This window comes from Pseudonaja textilis, chromosome Z (genome assembly GCF_049901715.1).
Source record: "Pseudonaja textilis isolate UNSWEBS1 chromosome Z, rPseTex1.2, whole genome shotgun sequence".
Classification (NCBI taxonomy): domain Eukaryota; kingdom Metazoa; phylum Chordata; class Lepidosauria; order Squamata; family Elapidae; genus Pseudonaja; species Pseudonaja textilis.
Window position 1 is genome coordinate 63,123,439 of NC_142008.1, and position 17,160 is coordinate 63,140,598.

At 39.3% G+C, this 17,160-nt stretch overlaps 1 protein-coding gene across 3 annotated transcripts; it reads right to left on the bottom strand.

Moving 5' to 3' along the window:
• Positions 1 to 1,253: 1,253 nt before the first annotated feature.
• On the bottom strand, positions 1,254 to 13,444 carry LSM5 (LSM5 homolog, U6 small nuclear RNA and mRNA degradation associated). Of its 3 annotated transcripts, none has more exons than XM_087918086.1 (7): positions 13,318 to 13,444; positions 13,086 to 13,147; positions 11,125 to 11,227; positions 8,683 to 8,778; positions 7,459 to 7,486; positions 3,631 to 3,703; positions 1,254 to 1,538 (listed from the first exon to the last, which is right to left on the bottom strand). In XM_087918086.1, exons 3-7 carry the CDS (start codon positions 11,168 to 11,170, stop codon positions 1,506 to 1,508), a joined length of 276 nt encoding a protein of 91 aa, XP_087774212.1. In that variant the 5' UTR covers positions 11,171 to 11,227; positions 13,086 to 13,147; positions 13,318 to 13,444; the 3' UTR covers positions 1,254 to 1,505. The 3 variants fall into 3 exon arrangements, with proteins under 3 accessions (XP_087774212.1, XP_087774211.1, XP_087774213.1); XM_087918085.1 differs by having other exon boundaries at positions 11,125 to 11,347; XM_087918087.1 differs by lacking the exon at positions 11,125 to 11,227.
• Between the last annotated feature and the right edge of the window lie 3,716 nt (positions 13,445 to 17,160).

Sequence of the window (17,160 nt, forward strand, 5' to 3'; positions counted from 1 at the left end):
GGGATGTTCAGAGAATTACTAGGCATGAAACAAATACACACATGAAAATTTGATGATAAAAATGTACTATCTATGTACATTTTTGTCTATGGTACAAAAAAAGTGTTAATAGCTCGATTAATAAGGCTTTGCAGTTCTTTGGATACAAAGGAGAGCAGATGCTTTAGAGCAGATATCCCCAATCCTCAGGTCATGGCACACTACTGGGCTGTGGCTCATTTGGAACCAGATCATGGAAGCAGTGGATGAGGAGCATGCATGTGTGTAGTCCAGCACTTGTAGAAAGGCAGCTGTGCATGCCATTTGCGCAGAACCATCCATTCTCCCTCTCCACCAGTCTGCAAAGCTGGAAAGGCTGAGAAATGCTGTTTTAGAGTATCTAAGGGAGCTCTAGAGCATTTATCAGCAACTCCTTAAAGCAGCTGCATCTTTTCCCAGAATCATGCAGATACAGCACATTTTCTGGAAAAATATCTTTGGATCTAAAGAACAATCTGTACATGCCCCATGTAATGCAAAGCAATTTGAAATTTGAAAGGCTGAACATCCTTATTACATACAGTCTTTTATAAATTGAAGCAAGTACTATAGATCTCACTTAACAATTCCTGTCAATAGCCATTTCAAGTTATGATGGTACTGAAAAAATAATGACAAATCCTCATAGTTATGACCGTCAGTGTCCCACAGTCATATGATTACCATTTGAATGGTTTACAACCAGCTCCCAAAAAGCAAAGTCAATGGAGAAGCTGGCAGTCAAAATGAAAGTTGTGGTCACATTATGTTTTGCTTAGCGACTCACAATGACTTAAGAAACAATCTGAAAGCAATGTGTTAAATTTGCAATAGTCATATGTCACTTAGCAATCTCAGAATTTAATAACAACAACTATGGTTGTTAAATGAGGATTACCTGATCAGTCTTCTGGGCTAGTGCTCTAGATCAAAATCTCTCTTTCATTTATTATTTCCTCAAATAACAATTTCTGTTTTCATTCAAGGAGAAAAGAACCATATCTTTTGAGTACAAAAATTAATTAAAGGGAAACTCATAAGAGAAATAAAATAAGCTTTTGGAATCACGATTTTATTATTTTATGTATTTAATGGTATATTTTCTATTATTTAAAATACTAATCCTTCACCCTCAAATCCCTATTTACAACTCTGTAATCCCTTAATTTGAAGTAGAAATGCTTGAAACAACTACATCTACTTGATTCCAAGCTCTTACATAAACCACATACTAATCAGAATTAAAAAAAACATTTTATTTTCTTGCCCTTAATAGCAAATTAATTTTGTTTTTACAACAAAGTCATGATTTTAATGTACAAAACTATTATTAAAGATGCTGCATCCTTGAAAAAGAAACTATGTTATATTTAAATATCACTATGACATGTAAGAACAGAAATTTAACAAATTTCAGAACATATTCTAGCAATATGTTTCAAACAGAATATGCAACAAAACTTCTTGCAGTGATGTCAAATGAATATTTATACTTCTGGTCCTTCTCCTCCAGGAACCAACTGTTTGGAGAAAAAAGAAGTAAGATTTTGTTTTGGAAGGGAGATAAAAATAAATATAAAATAAATATAAATCCTGCAGTCTCTCACCACTGCTGTGCAAACCCCAGCACGGCCTTCTCCCTTCCAAAACTCACTTGACCTGCTATTGAAACACCTCCTGGTTCTTTTCCAGAGAGAGAGTGGCTCTTCTCTACATTTCTCTGCCTTCACTGTAGTGCAAGGGTCGGTGGGCAAGTCCCACTTTACTTTTTCGACGTGCTTGCCGCTCACTTACAGCAATTGGGACTGCTGCAGGCGGCACTGGAAGCAGGTGTAGGCAAAGACACAGGGCTGCTCACTCGTGTCCAGCAGACACTGCAGGCGCATTTTAGACAGCTGCTGCAAGCACATTTCAAGAAAGAGCTGGGAAGCATTTCAATATTGGCGGCAGGTCAAGCTGGTGTTTTTTTCAAATCACATCTCAGCATGTTTTGGAAGGGAGAAGGCTTCCATATTGCCCAGGATGTGATCTGAGTAACACCTGGCTTGATCTGCTACTATATTAAATGCTTCCCTGAAAAGGAAACAAATGGGAAGGGCACCCAGACTCGCAGCACTTTGTTTTGATTCAGGTGTTCCAGCTAGCTTGGAACAGCTTTTACATTTATATGCCATGTCTCCTGAGAGGTCTCGCAGAGAGGCAGGATAGCCCCTTGTCCTTAGCTTCTCCCTCAGCTTTCTCCTGTGCCAGCCCAGCCTAGCTCTCCATCCAGCAGCTAAGGATGAGGGGCTTGCCCCCCTCTCCATGAGGCTTCTAAGGGGTTTATCCACCTCTCAAAAGACCTCTAAAAGAGACAGAGTGTGCGAATCAAAACAAAGAATCGCAAGTCCAGTCATCCTTTCTGCTTGTTCCCCCCCTCTCTCATCCTCTCTCAAAATTGCGGGGGGGGCATCAAGGAGATGCTGGCAAGACACTCCCAGGGAGATGAAAAAACAGCCCTGCTGCCACAGCCCAGGCAATGCTGCTAACTTGGAAGGGGCAGCTTTTACATTTGCATGCTGTGTCTCCGAAGAGTTCTCATGGAGAGGCAGGTGAGCCCTTCGTCCTTAGCTGCATGGCTATTCCCCCCTCCCCCACTTTTTCTCTTTTGCTTCAGCTCAAGCTAGGCTCCATATCCCACCAAGGAGGGAGGCCAGGTTTAAAGGTGGGGTTGGGATAAATCTGCAAGAAACAGACCCTTTGGCTCTGGGTTTCCGCAGGGCTGGGGAACAGCGCCAAAGAGGCAGCCCTCGAGTGACCGCTCTCCCTTTCTCTCCTTCTCCTTGCTTCTGAGGTGAGGGATGAAAAGCTCCATCGTTCCCAGCCACCATCCCACTGTCTGTGTTTATGGAGCGTGCTGCAGAGCTGGAGCATCAGGTTGGATGGTGGGTGCAGAGCGTGCAGGGGCCGTGGCATGATGCCATCCCTGTTGCCTTGCAGCAACAGCACCAACAAGTAGAGAGGTGCAGGGTGGGTGAGAAGGCATGTCTGGTGGGCTGCATCATGTGCCTCCCTCACCACCACCCCCTGCTGGTGTTGCCGCTGTGAGGCAAAGTAAGTGGTGGGGCAATAATGGTGCCATGCTGCGGCGCCGGCACTCTCAGCCCCCATAATCCAACCTTGTCCTCTAGGTCTGCCACACTCTCCACAAAGATAGATGGTGGGACAGCTGGCATGCCTCCCTCCTCACACCTTTGCATGGAGGGACTGGGCTTGCGCAGGCTTCAGCTGCTTCTGGACACCACTGACCCACACACACATGTTCTTTGCCTCTGTTGGCCACGCTCAGCTCCCTACCCCTGCTAATGATGTTCTAAACTAGGGCTTATTTTTTGGATAGGGCTTATTTTGAGGGAAAACACAGTAATAGAATTTTACCTCCCTGAAGCAGGAATCCTGAACAATGCCAACATTCATTCTTGCTCCAACTTGTTGTATCAACATACTCTATTTTTTCTAATGGTATTATTTTCCAAATGTTGTTCATAACAATAAAAATACCAGTCTTTCATGAGCCGTTTGAACTGATAAGTAACAATTTAAGGAAGAAACTACAGAACACAAATTATTTACCATAGTTATATTGTTTCCATTCAGCAGAATCTGATCCAGCTTTGTGATTCTTCTTCCTTCAGGTGTTATTTCACTGTTGAGCATGATTGAAACAAAGAATATGTTAACAAAAAAAGAAAACTATTAAGATTGTTTTATTAAGATATGCTTCATCAAAAGTTTAGCTTTTTAATGAAAAATTAGTATTAGTGTTTTATTACATAAAACACATTTTCATTAATACCAAATTTAATGGTCCTTTTCTAAGAACAGGCTGAATTAATACAATTCCAGCCTTATTAACTCTGGCATGCATTATGCAGTATTTTACCTGCCACACAAATATATCTATTTGATCTAAGTGGAAAGACTCAATGAAGCAGCTATTTCCCATGTTAAAATCATCACTGTGTGCTGATGTTGGATATTCAGGCTCTCCTGTCTATTCTGTTTCACACAGTGAATTAAGTCATAATATAATGTCTTAGTAACTTTGTGTGATACATAGACACTTAGCCTGTTTAACATTGTTCATGGTTTGGCATATTATTTGGGGGTAATTTAACATATTTTATTGTCTGGACTTGATAAAAAAATGTTTGGCTTAGTACAATATGCAATGCAAGTCATGATTTTGCTTTCATGCTCACAGAACAATGTGGGAAGCAATCCTGCTGGAACAGTCCCAACACAGCAGTAATAAGATAAACCAAACAGGCCCACTGGAAGCATTAGTAGTACACTTTCCTTTTTAACAAATACCAGTATTTTGAATGTATTTACCAATTAATACTTTGTGCAAAAAGTCATCATAGAAAATACAATTATTAACATTACAGAAACAGAATAAATATTCCAGAGGAACCCAACAAACCTCCATTAAAATTAATCTCAGGAAAGAAGCATTAAAAAAAACTGTATTCCTGAAATAAATACATTAAATCATGATTATATAGGAAAGAAAAAAACCTAAACATAAGAAAAAAAATTAAACCTTATATATTTACCCCATTTAGTTTGGTCAACTCAAGCAGTGAATATAACTAATATTCCTGCCTCCTGTTTTCCCACAGTAACAATCCTGTGAGGGGGCTAAGAGAGTGTGACTGATCCAAAGTCATTCAGACAGTTTTCATGCATAAAGGACACCTGGAAGTCAGAGTCTCCTAGTGCTTAGGTCAATGTAATAAATATCTATATAGAATTACATCAAGAATTAAGCTTATAATTAAATCACACAGCAATATACTGTGCTATCATTAGAACCCAAAGACTTTGTAAAAATAGTGAACTTCAAACTTGGATTCATTCCTTAAAATCAGAAGACTTTCTGTCCAGTTACATGTTTTATATTCCAGGATAGTCATATTTCTTAATTTTAAAATGTATTTCTTTTACTTAATAGCAGTGTATAAAAGAACAAATTAAACAAGAATTGTTGGGATAAATAAAATAAACAGAAAAAGCACTATTAACAAAAAAGTTCAATAGTTTATATTTTTCATATTTTACAAGAGCTGACATATTTGTGACTTGCGATTAACATATTAAGCATAATCTGCACTTGCTTATATTTAAATTTGATAAAAGTGTGATCCTTAAATTTACAAGTTTATTATTCTATATTTATTAGTATTTTTTCTAATAAAACAACTGAGACCCAATCAATTAAGAAATATCCAATCCTGAGCAATAATTAGTTTTTCTACAGAAAAGTAAATAGAGCAGCTTTTCATTTTAAAATAAGGTATTTGATTTATAAATAAATACAAGCATAGCTAAGAGCATTTGATTATATGTTGTTATATTAACATATAATTACCTTTACCTTTGTGCCGGAACAGTACTAATTTATCAGACATCCACCATATATGTTAAAATTTCTCTTTTCTACAGCCACTCTTAATGTTTTAAATAATGTATGAAGTATATACAGTATGCTTGTTGTGGTCCGCTGGCAGCCTGCGGAGACAGCAGCAGAATTGGAAGGTGGGGACAAACATGGGCAAGTCCGGGAGTCTGGGGAGGATTTGGACGATGGTCCTACATCCGATACAGAGATGGGGACAGAGCCATCTGGGAGTTATGTGCTGACTCCAGAAGCCTCCAGAATCTGACTGCAGCAAGGCAGAGGAACAAGGGGAGCCTGTTCCCAGTGCATGTGTGCAGAGCTGCCAGAAGGCAAGAGCAGTTAAGACAAAAGGGGCAACTCAGGAGTAAGGCTTGGAGGTGATTGCCCTCCCATAAGATATAAAGGAAGTGCAAAGGGACAGGAGCCTTTGCAGGAAGCAACATTGTTTGCTCTGGTCGGTTTGGAACCTAAAAGCTCCATGGTGAATTTGTGCTCTGTTTGGTTTTGAAAGACTAATTGGTACTTTAGTCGTTGGCAGCACTTCAAATAAATAAAGGTGCATTCTTATCAGACTTCTCCCAAAGAACTTTGGGACTATTTATAACTGGTTGAGACTCGTTACGGGCTGTGAATGACGATAATTCACAGCCATTGAACTAAGGGTTTTGGATTTAACATGTGTTTGTTGGTGTCTCAGGAAGCCTTGGTCAGAACAATGCTAATCTAACAGGAGCTAAATGTCATCTTCAACTGCAACTCTCAGGCAGAGGTGGAAAGAAACCCCCTTGTTTTTTTACAATTTTAGTTCAACTATTGGCTTGCCTAATAAAGCAGTATCTCAAAGTATTGTTTAAACCAGAAGGGATATCCCTATCTCAAGTTGCAATACCATAACAATCTTTTAACCTTTAATAATATATGTACTAACAATTCTCTAAAAGATTCTACATCATTCAACAGGAAATCCATTCCATCTTGATACTGTCTACCCCCAATTTCATTGCCTGCAATTGCCTGCTTTTGTACTCTCTTGTAATGTTGATGTTGTTCCAATATTTCTGTTCTCAATAATTTTTTTTAACTAACATGCTTCTTCGTAGACAAGATTCCTCAAGATCAGATTTCCTGAATTTAAAAAATCTTGCACTATAATATTGAGAAGGACAGAATAGAATGTAGTTGGCAAATATATATTGTATTTTTGAAGTATAAGACACACTTTTTCCCCCTAAAAGAGGGTGAAAATTTGGGTACCTCTTATATACCGAATGTAGTCCCGCCCACCTGCCAGCCCCCACCCTTTGGCCTCTGCCTCCCAGCAATTTGCCTCCTTGCAGCAAACAAATAGCCAGTTTCAGCTTCAGTACAGCCTGATTAGCACAAGTAGCTGATTGTCGGTTGGTTCGGGCTCCCAACCATCAACTGTTTCAGACTGCAGGGACTGCCATTGCCTATTGCAGTCTCCATGTGCCCCATTTTTGGCCTACGCATCCCATTTTTGGCCTCCCGCCACCCCATTTTCCGCCCATTCCGATTCCTGTTGTCTGGAACAGTGGAAAATGGGGCACACAGAGGCCAAAAATGGGGTGCCCGGAGGTGGCAATAGGCAATGGCAATCCCTGCAGCCTGAAACAGCTGGTCGGGAGGCTTTTTTTTTTCTTTTGTTTTCCTACCTCCGCAAAAGTTAGGTGAGTCTTATACTTCGGAGCTTCTTATACTCGAAAAAATATGGTATGTAAACTTTTAAATAGAGAAAATATTACGCACTACTTTTTAAAATATGTATGAAAACATAATTAGAACATGCTATTCAAAATAATTCTCAACCAATACCGAAAGTTTATTAGCTAATAAATATATTGTATCAAAGAAATTAAAATCTACGATATTAGAGGAATAAAAGGGCAACTTTAGAAAAGAGCAAAAGTAGACAATTGCTGATCCAAAAAACAAACACAAAATCTGTTGAAGTTATAAGCCAGAGAAGCAATACTTACAATTCAGTGACATCTTCTAATACCATGTCTGGAATTTGTTGTTAAGAAAAATATAATAAGTCACCACAAAAGTATTAACTTTTCTGCAAAATAAATTAAATTATTTTTATAATATCAAAAATATTAACTTAAATTTGCAAGCCTTGACAGCCTTTCAGCTGCTCAGTATATACAGTATTCAGTCATGGCCTTGAAATATTTTATATATTCTGTTAACTTTATAGATATTCCTGGACTTACAATTGTTCATTCAGCGCCTGTTCAAAATTATGTTAGTGCTGATGAAGGAACCTACTTCCTCTATCTAAAGTTCTAACAGCTGCACTGTCCCCACTCTCATGACTATGAAAACACTGCAACTCCCCCTTCCCATTATGGGCCAGAATGCCTTACCCAGTTGGTGCTGTGCAGAAATTTGCTGCAGGCCACAAATCCTTGACCAGCTAGGTCACTGTTGCATGGACTTCCTCTTCCCACCCCGAGGCCTCAGCCTTCTTTCTTCCCACCATGCCTGGGTTACTTACTTTCCTTGCAGCTGCTGACAGACAGAACCAGCCTATTCAAGGCACAGCCAGCTAGAAAGCTCACAATTGGCTAGAAAGCTCACAATTGGCTAGAAACAGCTGGCTAACTTTCTGTTCCTGGACAGCCTTGAGAAACATTGCCTCTCTAACCTTGATGAAGCCTGCCTTGTTCTTGCTGGCCAACATTGGCTAGGCGAACCTGTCAGCAGCTGCAGAAGAGAAAGATAAACCTGGAAGTGATGGGGCAGGGAGAAGGAATCCTGGGAGTGTTGGGAGTTGGAGAGGGGGAGGCCATGCACTGGTGGCCTAGCTAGTTGAGTCCTCTCAACTCATATTGCCATGTGCTGGTGGGTTATGGGCCTCCCCCATTCCTTAAGGTATCCCATGCATGGTCACTTGAATACTACAATGGAGAGAACTGGCCTTATGATCATTGAGCTAGGTGATTATAAGGTGTCTTGCTTAATGACCACAGCAACTTACAATCAAATTTCCAGACTTATTTGTGGCCTTATGTCAAGGACTTCCTGCATATAGAACTTCCAAAACATAAGAATTTCTCACAAAAACTAAATACTCAACAGATATTTGCAGATTATTTCATCTTAATTTACAAAAACTCTTTTCTAGAGAAACAACAGTTGAAAAAATTAATTTTAAAAAGTAGAGAAAAGCTCCCAAATAGGTATAGAAAGGATACTGACAAAATCATCAAATCCTAGGAGCGTGCCAACAATTTCTTTATCACTTTTCATTACAATGTGAATACGAGAGCCTATACACTTGTCTACCAGTTCTGTTGCATAGAAAAACAGATATTAATATTTTAAAAGAAATATTATCTCCCAGATAGTGTACATTCAAAACACTGCATTTAAAATGTCTACATCGTGCTACATCAACTTTTAATATAAATGCTATTATTATACAGTGGAACCTCAGGTCACAAACGCTTATGTTCGCGACCAAATTCGGCGACGACCAAAAATTTGAGAAAATTTTTGCTTCTCTCCGTGAACAGATCTTCAGGTGCCAATCAGTACAGCCACGGTGATTTTCCCTGCCATGGCGATTTACCCTTCCGCACATGTGCAAAACTGCATGCATATGCGCTGTCAGTCTCGCTTCTGTTCGCGACCAAATCGGGTTTTGACCAAAGTCCTGGAATTGATTACAGTCGTGACCCAAGGTATGCACTTATACCTTGATGTATTTTCTGGTTGTCCGGGAAAGAATGGATTTAAAACCAAAAAAAATAAAATAAAATCAAACGTTTCATTTTTGAATTATACACATTTTTGTATAATAGTCATAAATTACAATAAAAATGACAGCACAACAAAATGGGTTACAATGTAGGATGGCAAAATCGGAAATACTCTCCACTTGACCATTCCTGGGATTGCTACAATAGGGGGAAAATGCAAGCCATACTGTTGATTTGTTTGAGTTCTCAAACAAAAAAGACTATGCATTCAAAATTAATTAAATAAGAATGAACTTCATGGGAGTTCATTCTCAACTGAGCAATTATGCAAACAGCAAAGTAACAGTGATACACGAAACTGCACATAACTAATTCTTTCCTCAAATATTTTTTGCTTTGTAAGAGGACTGCTGCAAAACTATTTACAGCTCTGTGATGAAGGCTATTTCATTTGTGGTGCTGCAGTTCAGATGAATGAATCTTTTCCTTCATGTATGAGCCTGTGTGGTAAGTGTATATAAACAGAGAGGGGAAAGGAGACAGTATGACAAAGGAGCTAAGGATAGTCTTATAACTTAGGAATCTACCCGTTCAGGATGAGTAGGAACAATGCTATTGCCCACCTTATTCTTGGAAAAGAATGAAAGCAACCAGCCTATAAACTATTATACCATATATGCAATTTCTGTCCATGACCATGAGCTCACAAGCAAAGCTTCTTTTCTTCTCTACCAATCCTCTACTGGGAAGCTATTATATATTGAAGAAGTGCGTTTATAGTGTTCTACTGATTCCCTTTTAAAGGTTGCAAAAAGTTGGTTATCAAAGAACCAGTGCTTCAGGCATCAGCTAGAGCTTCAGTTGCTTTGTTTTTTTCTAACAGAAAAAGACAAAAGGAATGCCAAAAATGGTTCATAGGGAAAATCTCCTTCAAAATGTTCAAAGCTGTTTAATGTGGGTTCCTTTTAGGAGCTGGATGAACCTAGACAGTATACTTTCAGAATGGAGTTGTGACTTTAGTCATAACCAATCCAGCTTCCGTGACCCAAATCCTTATTTAGAATAGGACACTGTTATAACACTCTATTTTCCTTACCCACACTATTCATAAAATCCACCCAGGTACAAAATGTTAAACATTATTCCATGAAACCGAACAACATACTCTTGTTCCAATTATTCTTTCAAATCTTATCTTTCTCACATATCACTATATTGATTATCAAGAGATTTTGCAAAAGGAAGAAAGGTTATAACTTCAAGCACAAGTTTATGAATAAACTCGTACCCCATCCAATTGGAATCTCTTTTATATTTCAAAATACTTTATTGTGTATGCTTATAATATAAAATGCAGTATATTTGTAAAATGCTTCCCATTATCTTTAAATACAAAACTTGATTTCAAACCTTTACACTATGCCTACAGGGGAGAAAGCAATTAATTGTCACCTATAATATAAACTGTCCTCTATTGCTAGAGGCTCTTGAGCCTCATCTGCCTCAAACCTTAGAATGAAAACAGCAGAATGGGAGAACGATTCTTTTTATCTGTGCAGTTTTTTACTTTACTTTCACTGATATACCATCCCATTCTACCAACAGCCTGATATAATCCAAATATTTCTTTTTCGTTCTATCTCTTGCTTAGAAACCACTTCAATTTCAGCAGCTTTGACCAACTTGGAGCCCTTCTGACGCGTTACTGCGAGAATAGTCAACATTAGGCCCATTGGCGGGAGTTACGGAAGGCTGCATCCTATTAAAGGGGACCCATGCCCATGAAAAGCAGTGCTCCTCTGCTTTCGATCCCGCATCACAAGCTGGACTTTTTCTACACCCTCTGTCATTTGCAAAAGGCACTCAGGCAAGCCTACTCTAATCTTCCGATTTGCACACCGGGCCACCCATACACGCGGGCATGATTTTCATTACCAAGCGGCAAAAGCTGGGACGGATTGGTAGTCACGTTGGCCGCCATTCTTCAAGAAGATCTAGCCAATCAACTCCGCTTCCAATTATTGGCGTTGGTGCGAGGCTATTGGTCGAAACGGGGAAGCGGGAGACAGTGAAGCAGACACTAGAAGTCGAAGAGGAATAATCGAGCATCCAGCGCGAGGAAAGGCACAGAAATCCCCGCGACAAACTCGTTGAATAGCTATCAATGCCCATTGCATAAAATAAAAGATACAGGCTTTAAACATAGATGAAATTTACATCGCGGAAATGAGTAATTGTTTTATGTCTGTTATTTGGGAAATAATTAGAGGGATAGAAAATGGCTGCTGATTCAAATCTAAATGTTACGGGGGGCGGGGAATAATCTGGCGAGTATATTTATATTATAGACCACTCCGGAGAAGTGTAATTTCAGAACATATTCTAATGCCAAAAGAATGAACATGTTTATAATTTGTATTATTATTCCTGACTACTGCTTGCTAGCTGTACTTCACGAAGTCGGCATCCAACTAGAAATTCTACGTAAATTTTGGCTTAAGAGAAAGTTTTGCGGCGGGAGGGGTTTTTTTCAACAGGCAATAAGTAATACTTACCCTGGAGGAATTGTTAATATGCCGTGTTAGCCACTGTGCCCTTCTAGCATCATCTTTTTGAAGTATTTGCATCATTCTGTATAATGATCTATGTTAAAACAGTATTCTGCATTTATCCCTCATTTCTTGTCCGTTTTTTTATCTCAACTCTTGTTGACTACTTGGCATATCTCCCATACTCCCATGGGATCTTTTATCTTCTTATCTCGTTCTTGTTTAAGTATTTCTTCTATCCCTTTCCCTTCTTCATTCTTTTGAATCTTCAATACACCTTTCAATGATCTTTTCCTCACCTCAGAGGTGTCTTTCTGTGTATCTCCTTCTAACTTTTAATCTCTTAAAAGTATAATTCACCATTTCTGTTTCAGCTTTGACTGTCTCTTCTTTTTTATCTTTTTGTATCATTTATCATTTTCCCTCTCCTGTCCTTTCCTCTGGTCTTTCTATTTTATTTTCTGTTTCCTGAGTTTCATGTTTGTTGTTTAATGTCTTTTGGTCATAGTTTCCTGGTCTCATAACTACATCATGTATCAATTCTTTTATCCCCCTATGGTTCCTTGTCATCATTTCCTGCGTACCTTGGAGGGTCAATAATATTTCTTTTAGTAAGGTATTTATTTCTCCTTGCAGTCTCATTTTAACTTATTTTAATAAATTTAAAATTTTACTCCGTAATCTGTCAGAATCCCAATATCCTAGTTATGTCTCACCAAGATAGCCAATATTAGAGCAGTTCAGACAATCACTCCATTAATTAGTCCCTTAACAGTGTAGGAAGGGAACATAAAGAGACACACAAACCATAAGGAAAACTTTTAATCCCAGAGATAAATACAGTAGGAATGGCCAGGAAAAAAACACAGATCACAGTCAAGTGCTATCACAAGAAGCTGCTGCTCCAAACATTGAGATCAGGAAGTAACCTCAAAGTCAGCATAAACACATTAGAATGAGGAACATTGAAACCCCTTATAGAAACTAATAGCCCAGAAGGGAAAAGACAGAAATAGAGTAATTAAAAGATTCAAAAATAGGAAAACATAAAGAAATACAAAACACCTAAGGCAACAGACCACGACAACAAAGGGAAGCAAAGAGGGAGACACCCAAGATCGATCACGAACACCATACCAGTTTCAAAAGACACTTAGGACAGATAAGATTAAATTAGAAATCCAATCAAGCCCTAGCAAGCACTCCCCATCAGCCTTACGAATAATTCCAAATAAGGAATAAATCCATTAAGCACAGGAATCACACGAGGCACAAACCATTAAATATAATAGAAACAAAAAAGCTATTCTTAAAGGAAAAAGGGTATAAAAACATCCAGTTACTCACAGTCAGATTGTTAGCCCAGGAATCTGTGTCCTCGCTACCACTCATGCCACTTGTATCCCTTCCTGCAATAAATAAAGGAGGTCTTGCTTTCAGCAGCTGTTTCCATCTCAATTTCTAGACCGTGCCGGCAACCCTTCCCAGCGGGAAATTCAAACCTAGCGGAGGAGATTTCACATTAAATTCAATAACAGTCTCCACTTTGTTTCATAATTCCAAACTACTTCATACTCACACATTGTCCAACCTATTTATAATCCCCAAGGTTCTAATGAATGTCTTCACAGTCTGTCTCCAAGCACCAAGTATAATCAGTTGCAGGTGTTTAGTCCAGCCAATCTATCCTGCTCAAAACAATTTTCACTTCATCCACTTTTTCTAGCTTTATATTGCCTTTCATGGCCAGCAGGTGTCACTGTTACTTTTTTTCTCCACTTTTGCTGCAAATAAAATGTCTCCAAATAAAAATATTTTCCAATAGTTTCCCAAAATTCATCAGGTCAAGGTGGTAGTAGTAAGAGTATAATCCAGAATTTTGAAATAATTTAATTTTTAAAGAGCTAACCATTGCAAGTCTGTCCCTTTTAAAATTACTTCTGACTGCATTTTTCTTTCTTTACCAAATTTGACAGTAGCTCCAGGTCTTTAGTCACTGCTATTTACCTCCATTGAGTCCCACTTTCCACAGGGGGTGCTTTCCCACAGGGAAAATTCCATGGCAAAAGTTAGAAAAATTCTTACCCAGACTGAGCACACTGTTACAAGATCTTTTCTTTCTTCACTTCCATTTCAGCTGTTTTCACGGCTTCCGTTCAGCCATAATAGCCGTCTTCTTTTCGGTCAGTTCAGGGAGTTTTCTTCGGGTCAGTCAAGAAGACTGCTCTCCTCGCAACCACTGAAGCATCACCTCTACCTTCATTACCCCTACAGGGTGACTTTCGGCCTGTAAAGCCTCCAGACTTGAAGAAATCGGCAGGACTTTGTGAAGCTGCTGCTCATCCGCACCACTTCACCGCTAGGTCCACTGCAGAAACAAAGAAATGCTGAAATAAAGAATTCAGGAAATACTGACTTAAGAAAAAATATAGTTGTTGTTCCTGCATCTATGCTAGAAGTCTGCAACCTTAAACACTCAAAAGAGCTATTTGAATCCTTTCCAACAGAAAACACTGGGAGCCAATAATTTAACAACCGGTGTGACCGGGTGGGCATGGCCAACTCAACATCACTCACTCCCACCCAGTCACATGAACCCCCAGCCACTCCTATCCAGCTGGTCATTAGAGCAGAGAACCGGTTCTTAAATTATTTACTACACCTGGCCCCGGCTCACCCCTCCCCTCCCAGCCAGTTCTCGCCACACCCGGCCTCAGGTGTGTTGTTCACCTTTTTCTCCCTCTGTGTCTGTCTGTCTGTGTATCTATCTCTGTCTCTTGTCTCTCTCTGTCTCTCTGACACCCCTGTTAACGGGCAAATGGGCCATGGATGCATTGTGTCTCTGCATCGTAATGGGCTCCAGGAGGAGGGGACCCATCTCTCTCATTGTGAAGCGCGCTAAATTCCATTGTCCTGCACAAGATGCTGTGAGAGCAGCGGGCAGACCATGGAGGTGGCAACTGCTCCGAGCCTGAAGCCACTTATAGCTTTGAGCCCAAAGTGACAGGAGGCTAGAGCTGCCTTGAACAGAAATGTACCGCAACGAAGGTAGAATGCTGTTGCCACGCAAAGGCAAGTACAGGGGTAGTTCCCTCCCATTCTGGAATATGGAGCTCCAACCCCTGCCATCACCCTTAGTTTCTCAGGCCAGGTGAGGAGTGACTGGGAGGGGAGAACCAGCCAGTGGTGGGATCAGCCGACGGAGCATAGCAGAGGGCCGAAAGAGCTTTATGCAGCTCCAGAGCCACCAGTTGCAGACCCCTGATCTATGCAGAGCACAATGGATTTTTCACAAGTAGTGTAAATGAATTAAAAACATTCATGGAGTTTATATTAATATTGTCATTTCCTGAATTATGAAAAAAATATTCCAAAATCATTAAAAACTCAATGAAATCTTGTATGTCTAAATGGTATAGACACATACAGCAATCACACTTCAATTTATATACTACTTTACAGTGCTTTACAGCCCCTCTCTAAGCAGTTTACAGAGTCAGCATATTGCCCCCAACAATTTGGGTTCTCATTTTACTCACCTTGGAAGGATGGAAGGCTGTGTCAACCTTAAGCCTGGTGAGAATTGAACTGCCATATTGCAGGCAGCCAGCAGCCAGCAGAAGTAGCATGTAGTACAGCACTCTAACCATTGTACCACCGTGGCTCATATCCTAATACAGTGGAACCTCAGGTCATGAACGCTCCTGCTCACAACCAAATCGGGTGGCGAACAAAAAATCCACCTGATTTTTGAATCGGGTGATGATTCAATAATCAGGTAATAAACAAAATTGGCGCAGAAAGATTCCCTTTCTGTGCCAATTTCCCCTTTGGCACTATTTTTTTTTTACTGAATGCATGCGCAGTCAATTGTGCTTCTGGACATGACCAAATCAGGTCACGACCGGAGTCCAGGAACGGGTTAGGGTTAGGGTTCCGCTGTATGTGGAAGAATTCTTTCACAAACAAGACAATTTTCCTTAAGCTATAAACATTACTGGTACATAGAGATGTACAGTTTAAGAATATTTTCTTTACATGGCTCAATTACACAATGGACTGCAAATTCACCAGTCATATTTTAATAGATACCATAGATAACTTTGTCATTTTTTAACTATGGGCACACTGGCACATTAAAAATGAAATCCTGCTCTCAAAAGTATACAGATAGATAACACACGCACACACATACAAAATTAATTGGCCGCTCCCAGCAAACCACATATATTTTCTCAGACTAACCAATATTTTGATTTATAAATAATCTAGCATTTTTTTCATTTATTTGAAATTAGAACAATAATTATTTATTAAATTTCTATGCTAGTCATCTCCCCTACAAGATGACCCTGGGCAACTTACAAATTGTGGAAACTAGTGAAATATAAACTAATAGTTTAGTTTACTTTATTGTCATTACACTTTGTACAATGAAATTAAATACCATTTTCAGTGTACATTATGACTATGAAAATAAACACACACATCCTTCACATTCTGTACATTGAATTGAAAACCTCTGATATCGCATTAATATTGCACTATACATTAGAATTCAATAGAGATACTGCCCTGGGAGAGAAGCTGTTTTTCAGCCTATTTGTCCTTGTTTTTATTATCTTGTATTGTCTGCCAGATGGTAATAGTTCAGAATAAAAGGGTGCCCAGGATGAGATGGATCTTTGAGAATGTTTTGAACTTTCTTAAGGCAGCGAGAGCTATAAAGCTCTTCCAAAGAGGGGAGAGGGCAACCAATGATCTTCTGGGCAATGATGTTAACCCTCTGGAGTGCTGTCCCATGTGTGCAATTGGCAAACCATACACAGGTGCAGTATGTTAAGATACTTTCTGTGGTGCAGTGGTAGAAAGTCATCAGCAGTTTTTCATTCAGTTGTTGTTTTCTGAGAAGTCTCAGGTAGTATAATCTCCACTGGGCCCTTTTGACCAGTGCTGCAATGTGAGCACCTCAGGTCAGATCCTCTTTTATGGTAACACCCAGAAACTTAAAATTGGCCACTTGTTTTATTTGTTTGTTTATTTGTTTATTTATTTATTTGGTTTGTCAATTGCTTACAAGATAATAGGTATAAGTAAAAACATAGTTATGAATACATGGATACATATAAGAAAAAAAATAAAGAAACAATAGGACAGAGACGGTAGGCACGTTGGTGCACTTATGCCCGCCCCCTACAGACCTCTTAGGAAAAGGGTGTGGTCAATAGTAGACAGTCTAAGGTTAAATTTTTGGAGGTTTGGGGAAGAAACCACAGAGTCAAGTAGAGTATTCCAGACATTGATCACTCTGTTGCTGAAGCTGTATTTCCTGCAATCAAGTTTGGTGCGATTAACCTTGAGTTTGTATCTATTGTGTGCTCTTGTATTGTTATGATTGAAGCTGAAGTATTCATTAACAGGG

Bases quoted from the DNA above. Each gene is read 5' to 3' on its own strand.
- LSM5 (XM_087918086.1), bottom strand. From the start codon at position 11,170: ATGGCGGCCAACGTGACTACCAATCCGTCCCAGCTTTTGCCGCTTG. The intron at 8,779-11,124 runs GTAATGAAAATC...TCTATGCAACAG, and splicing joins GTCCCAGCTTTTGCCGCTTG to AACTGGTAGACAAGTGTATA. The intron at 7,487-8,682 runs GTATCCTTTCTA...AACAAATTCCAG, and splicing joins AGGATTTGATGATTTTGTCA to ACATGGTATTAGAAGATGTC.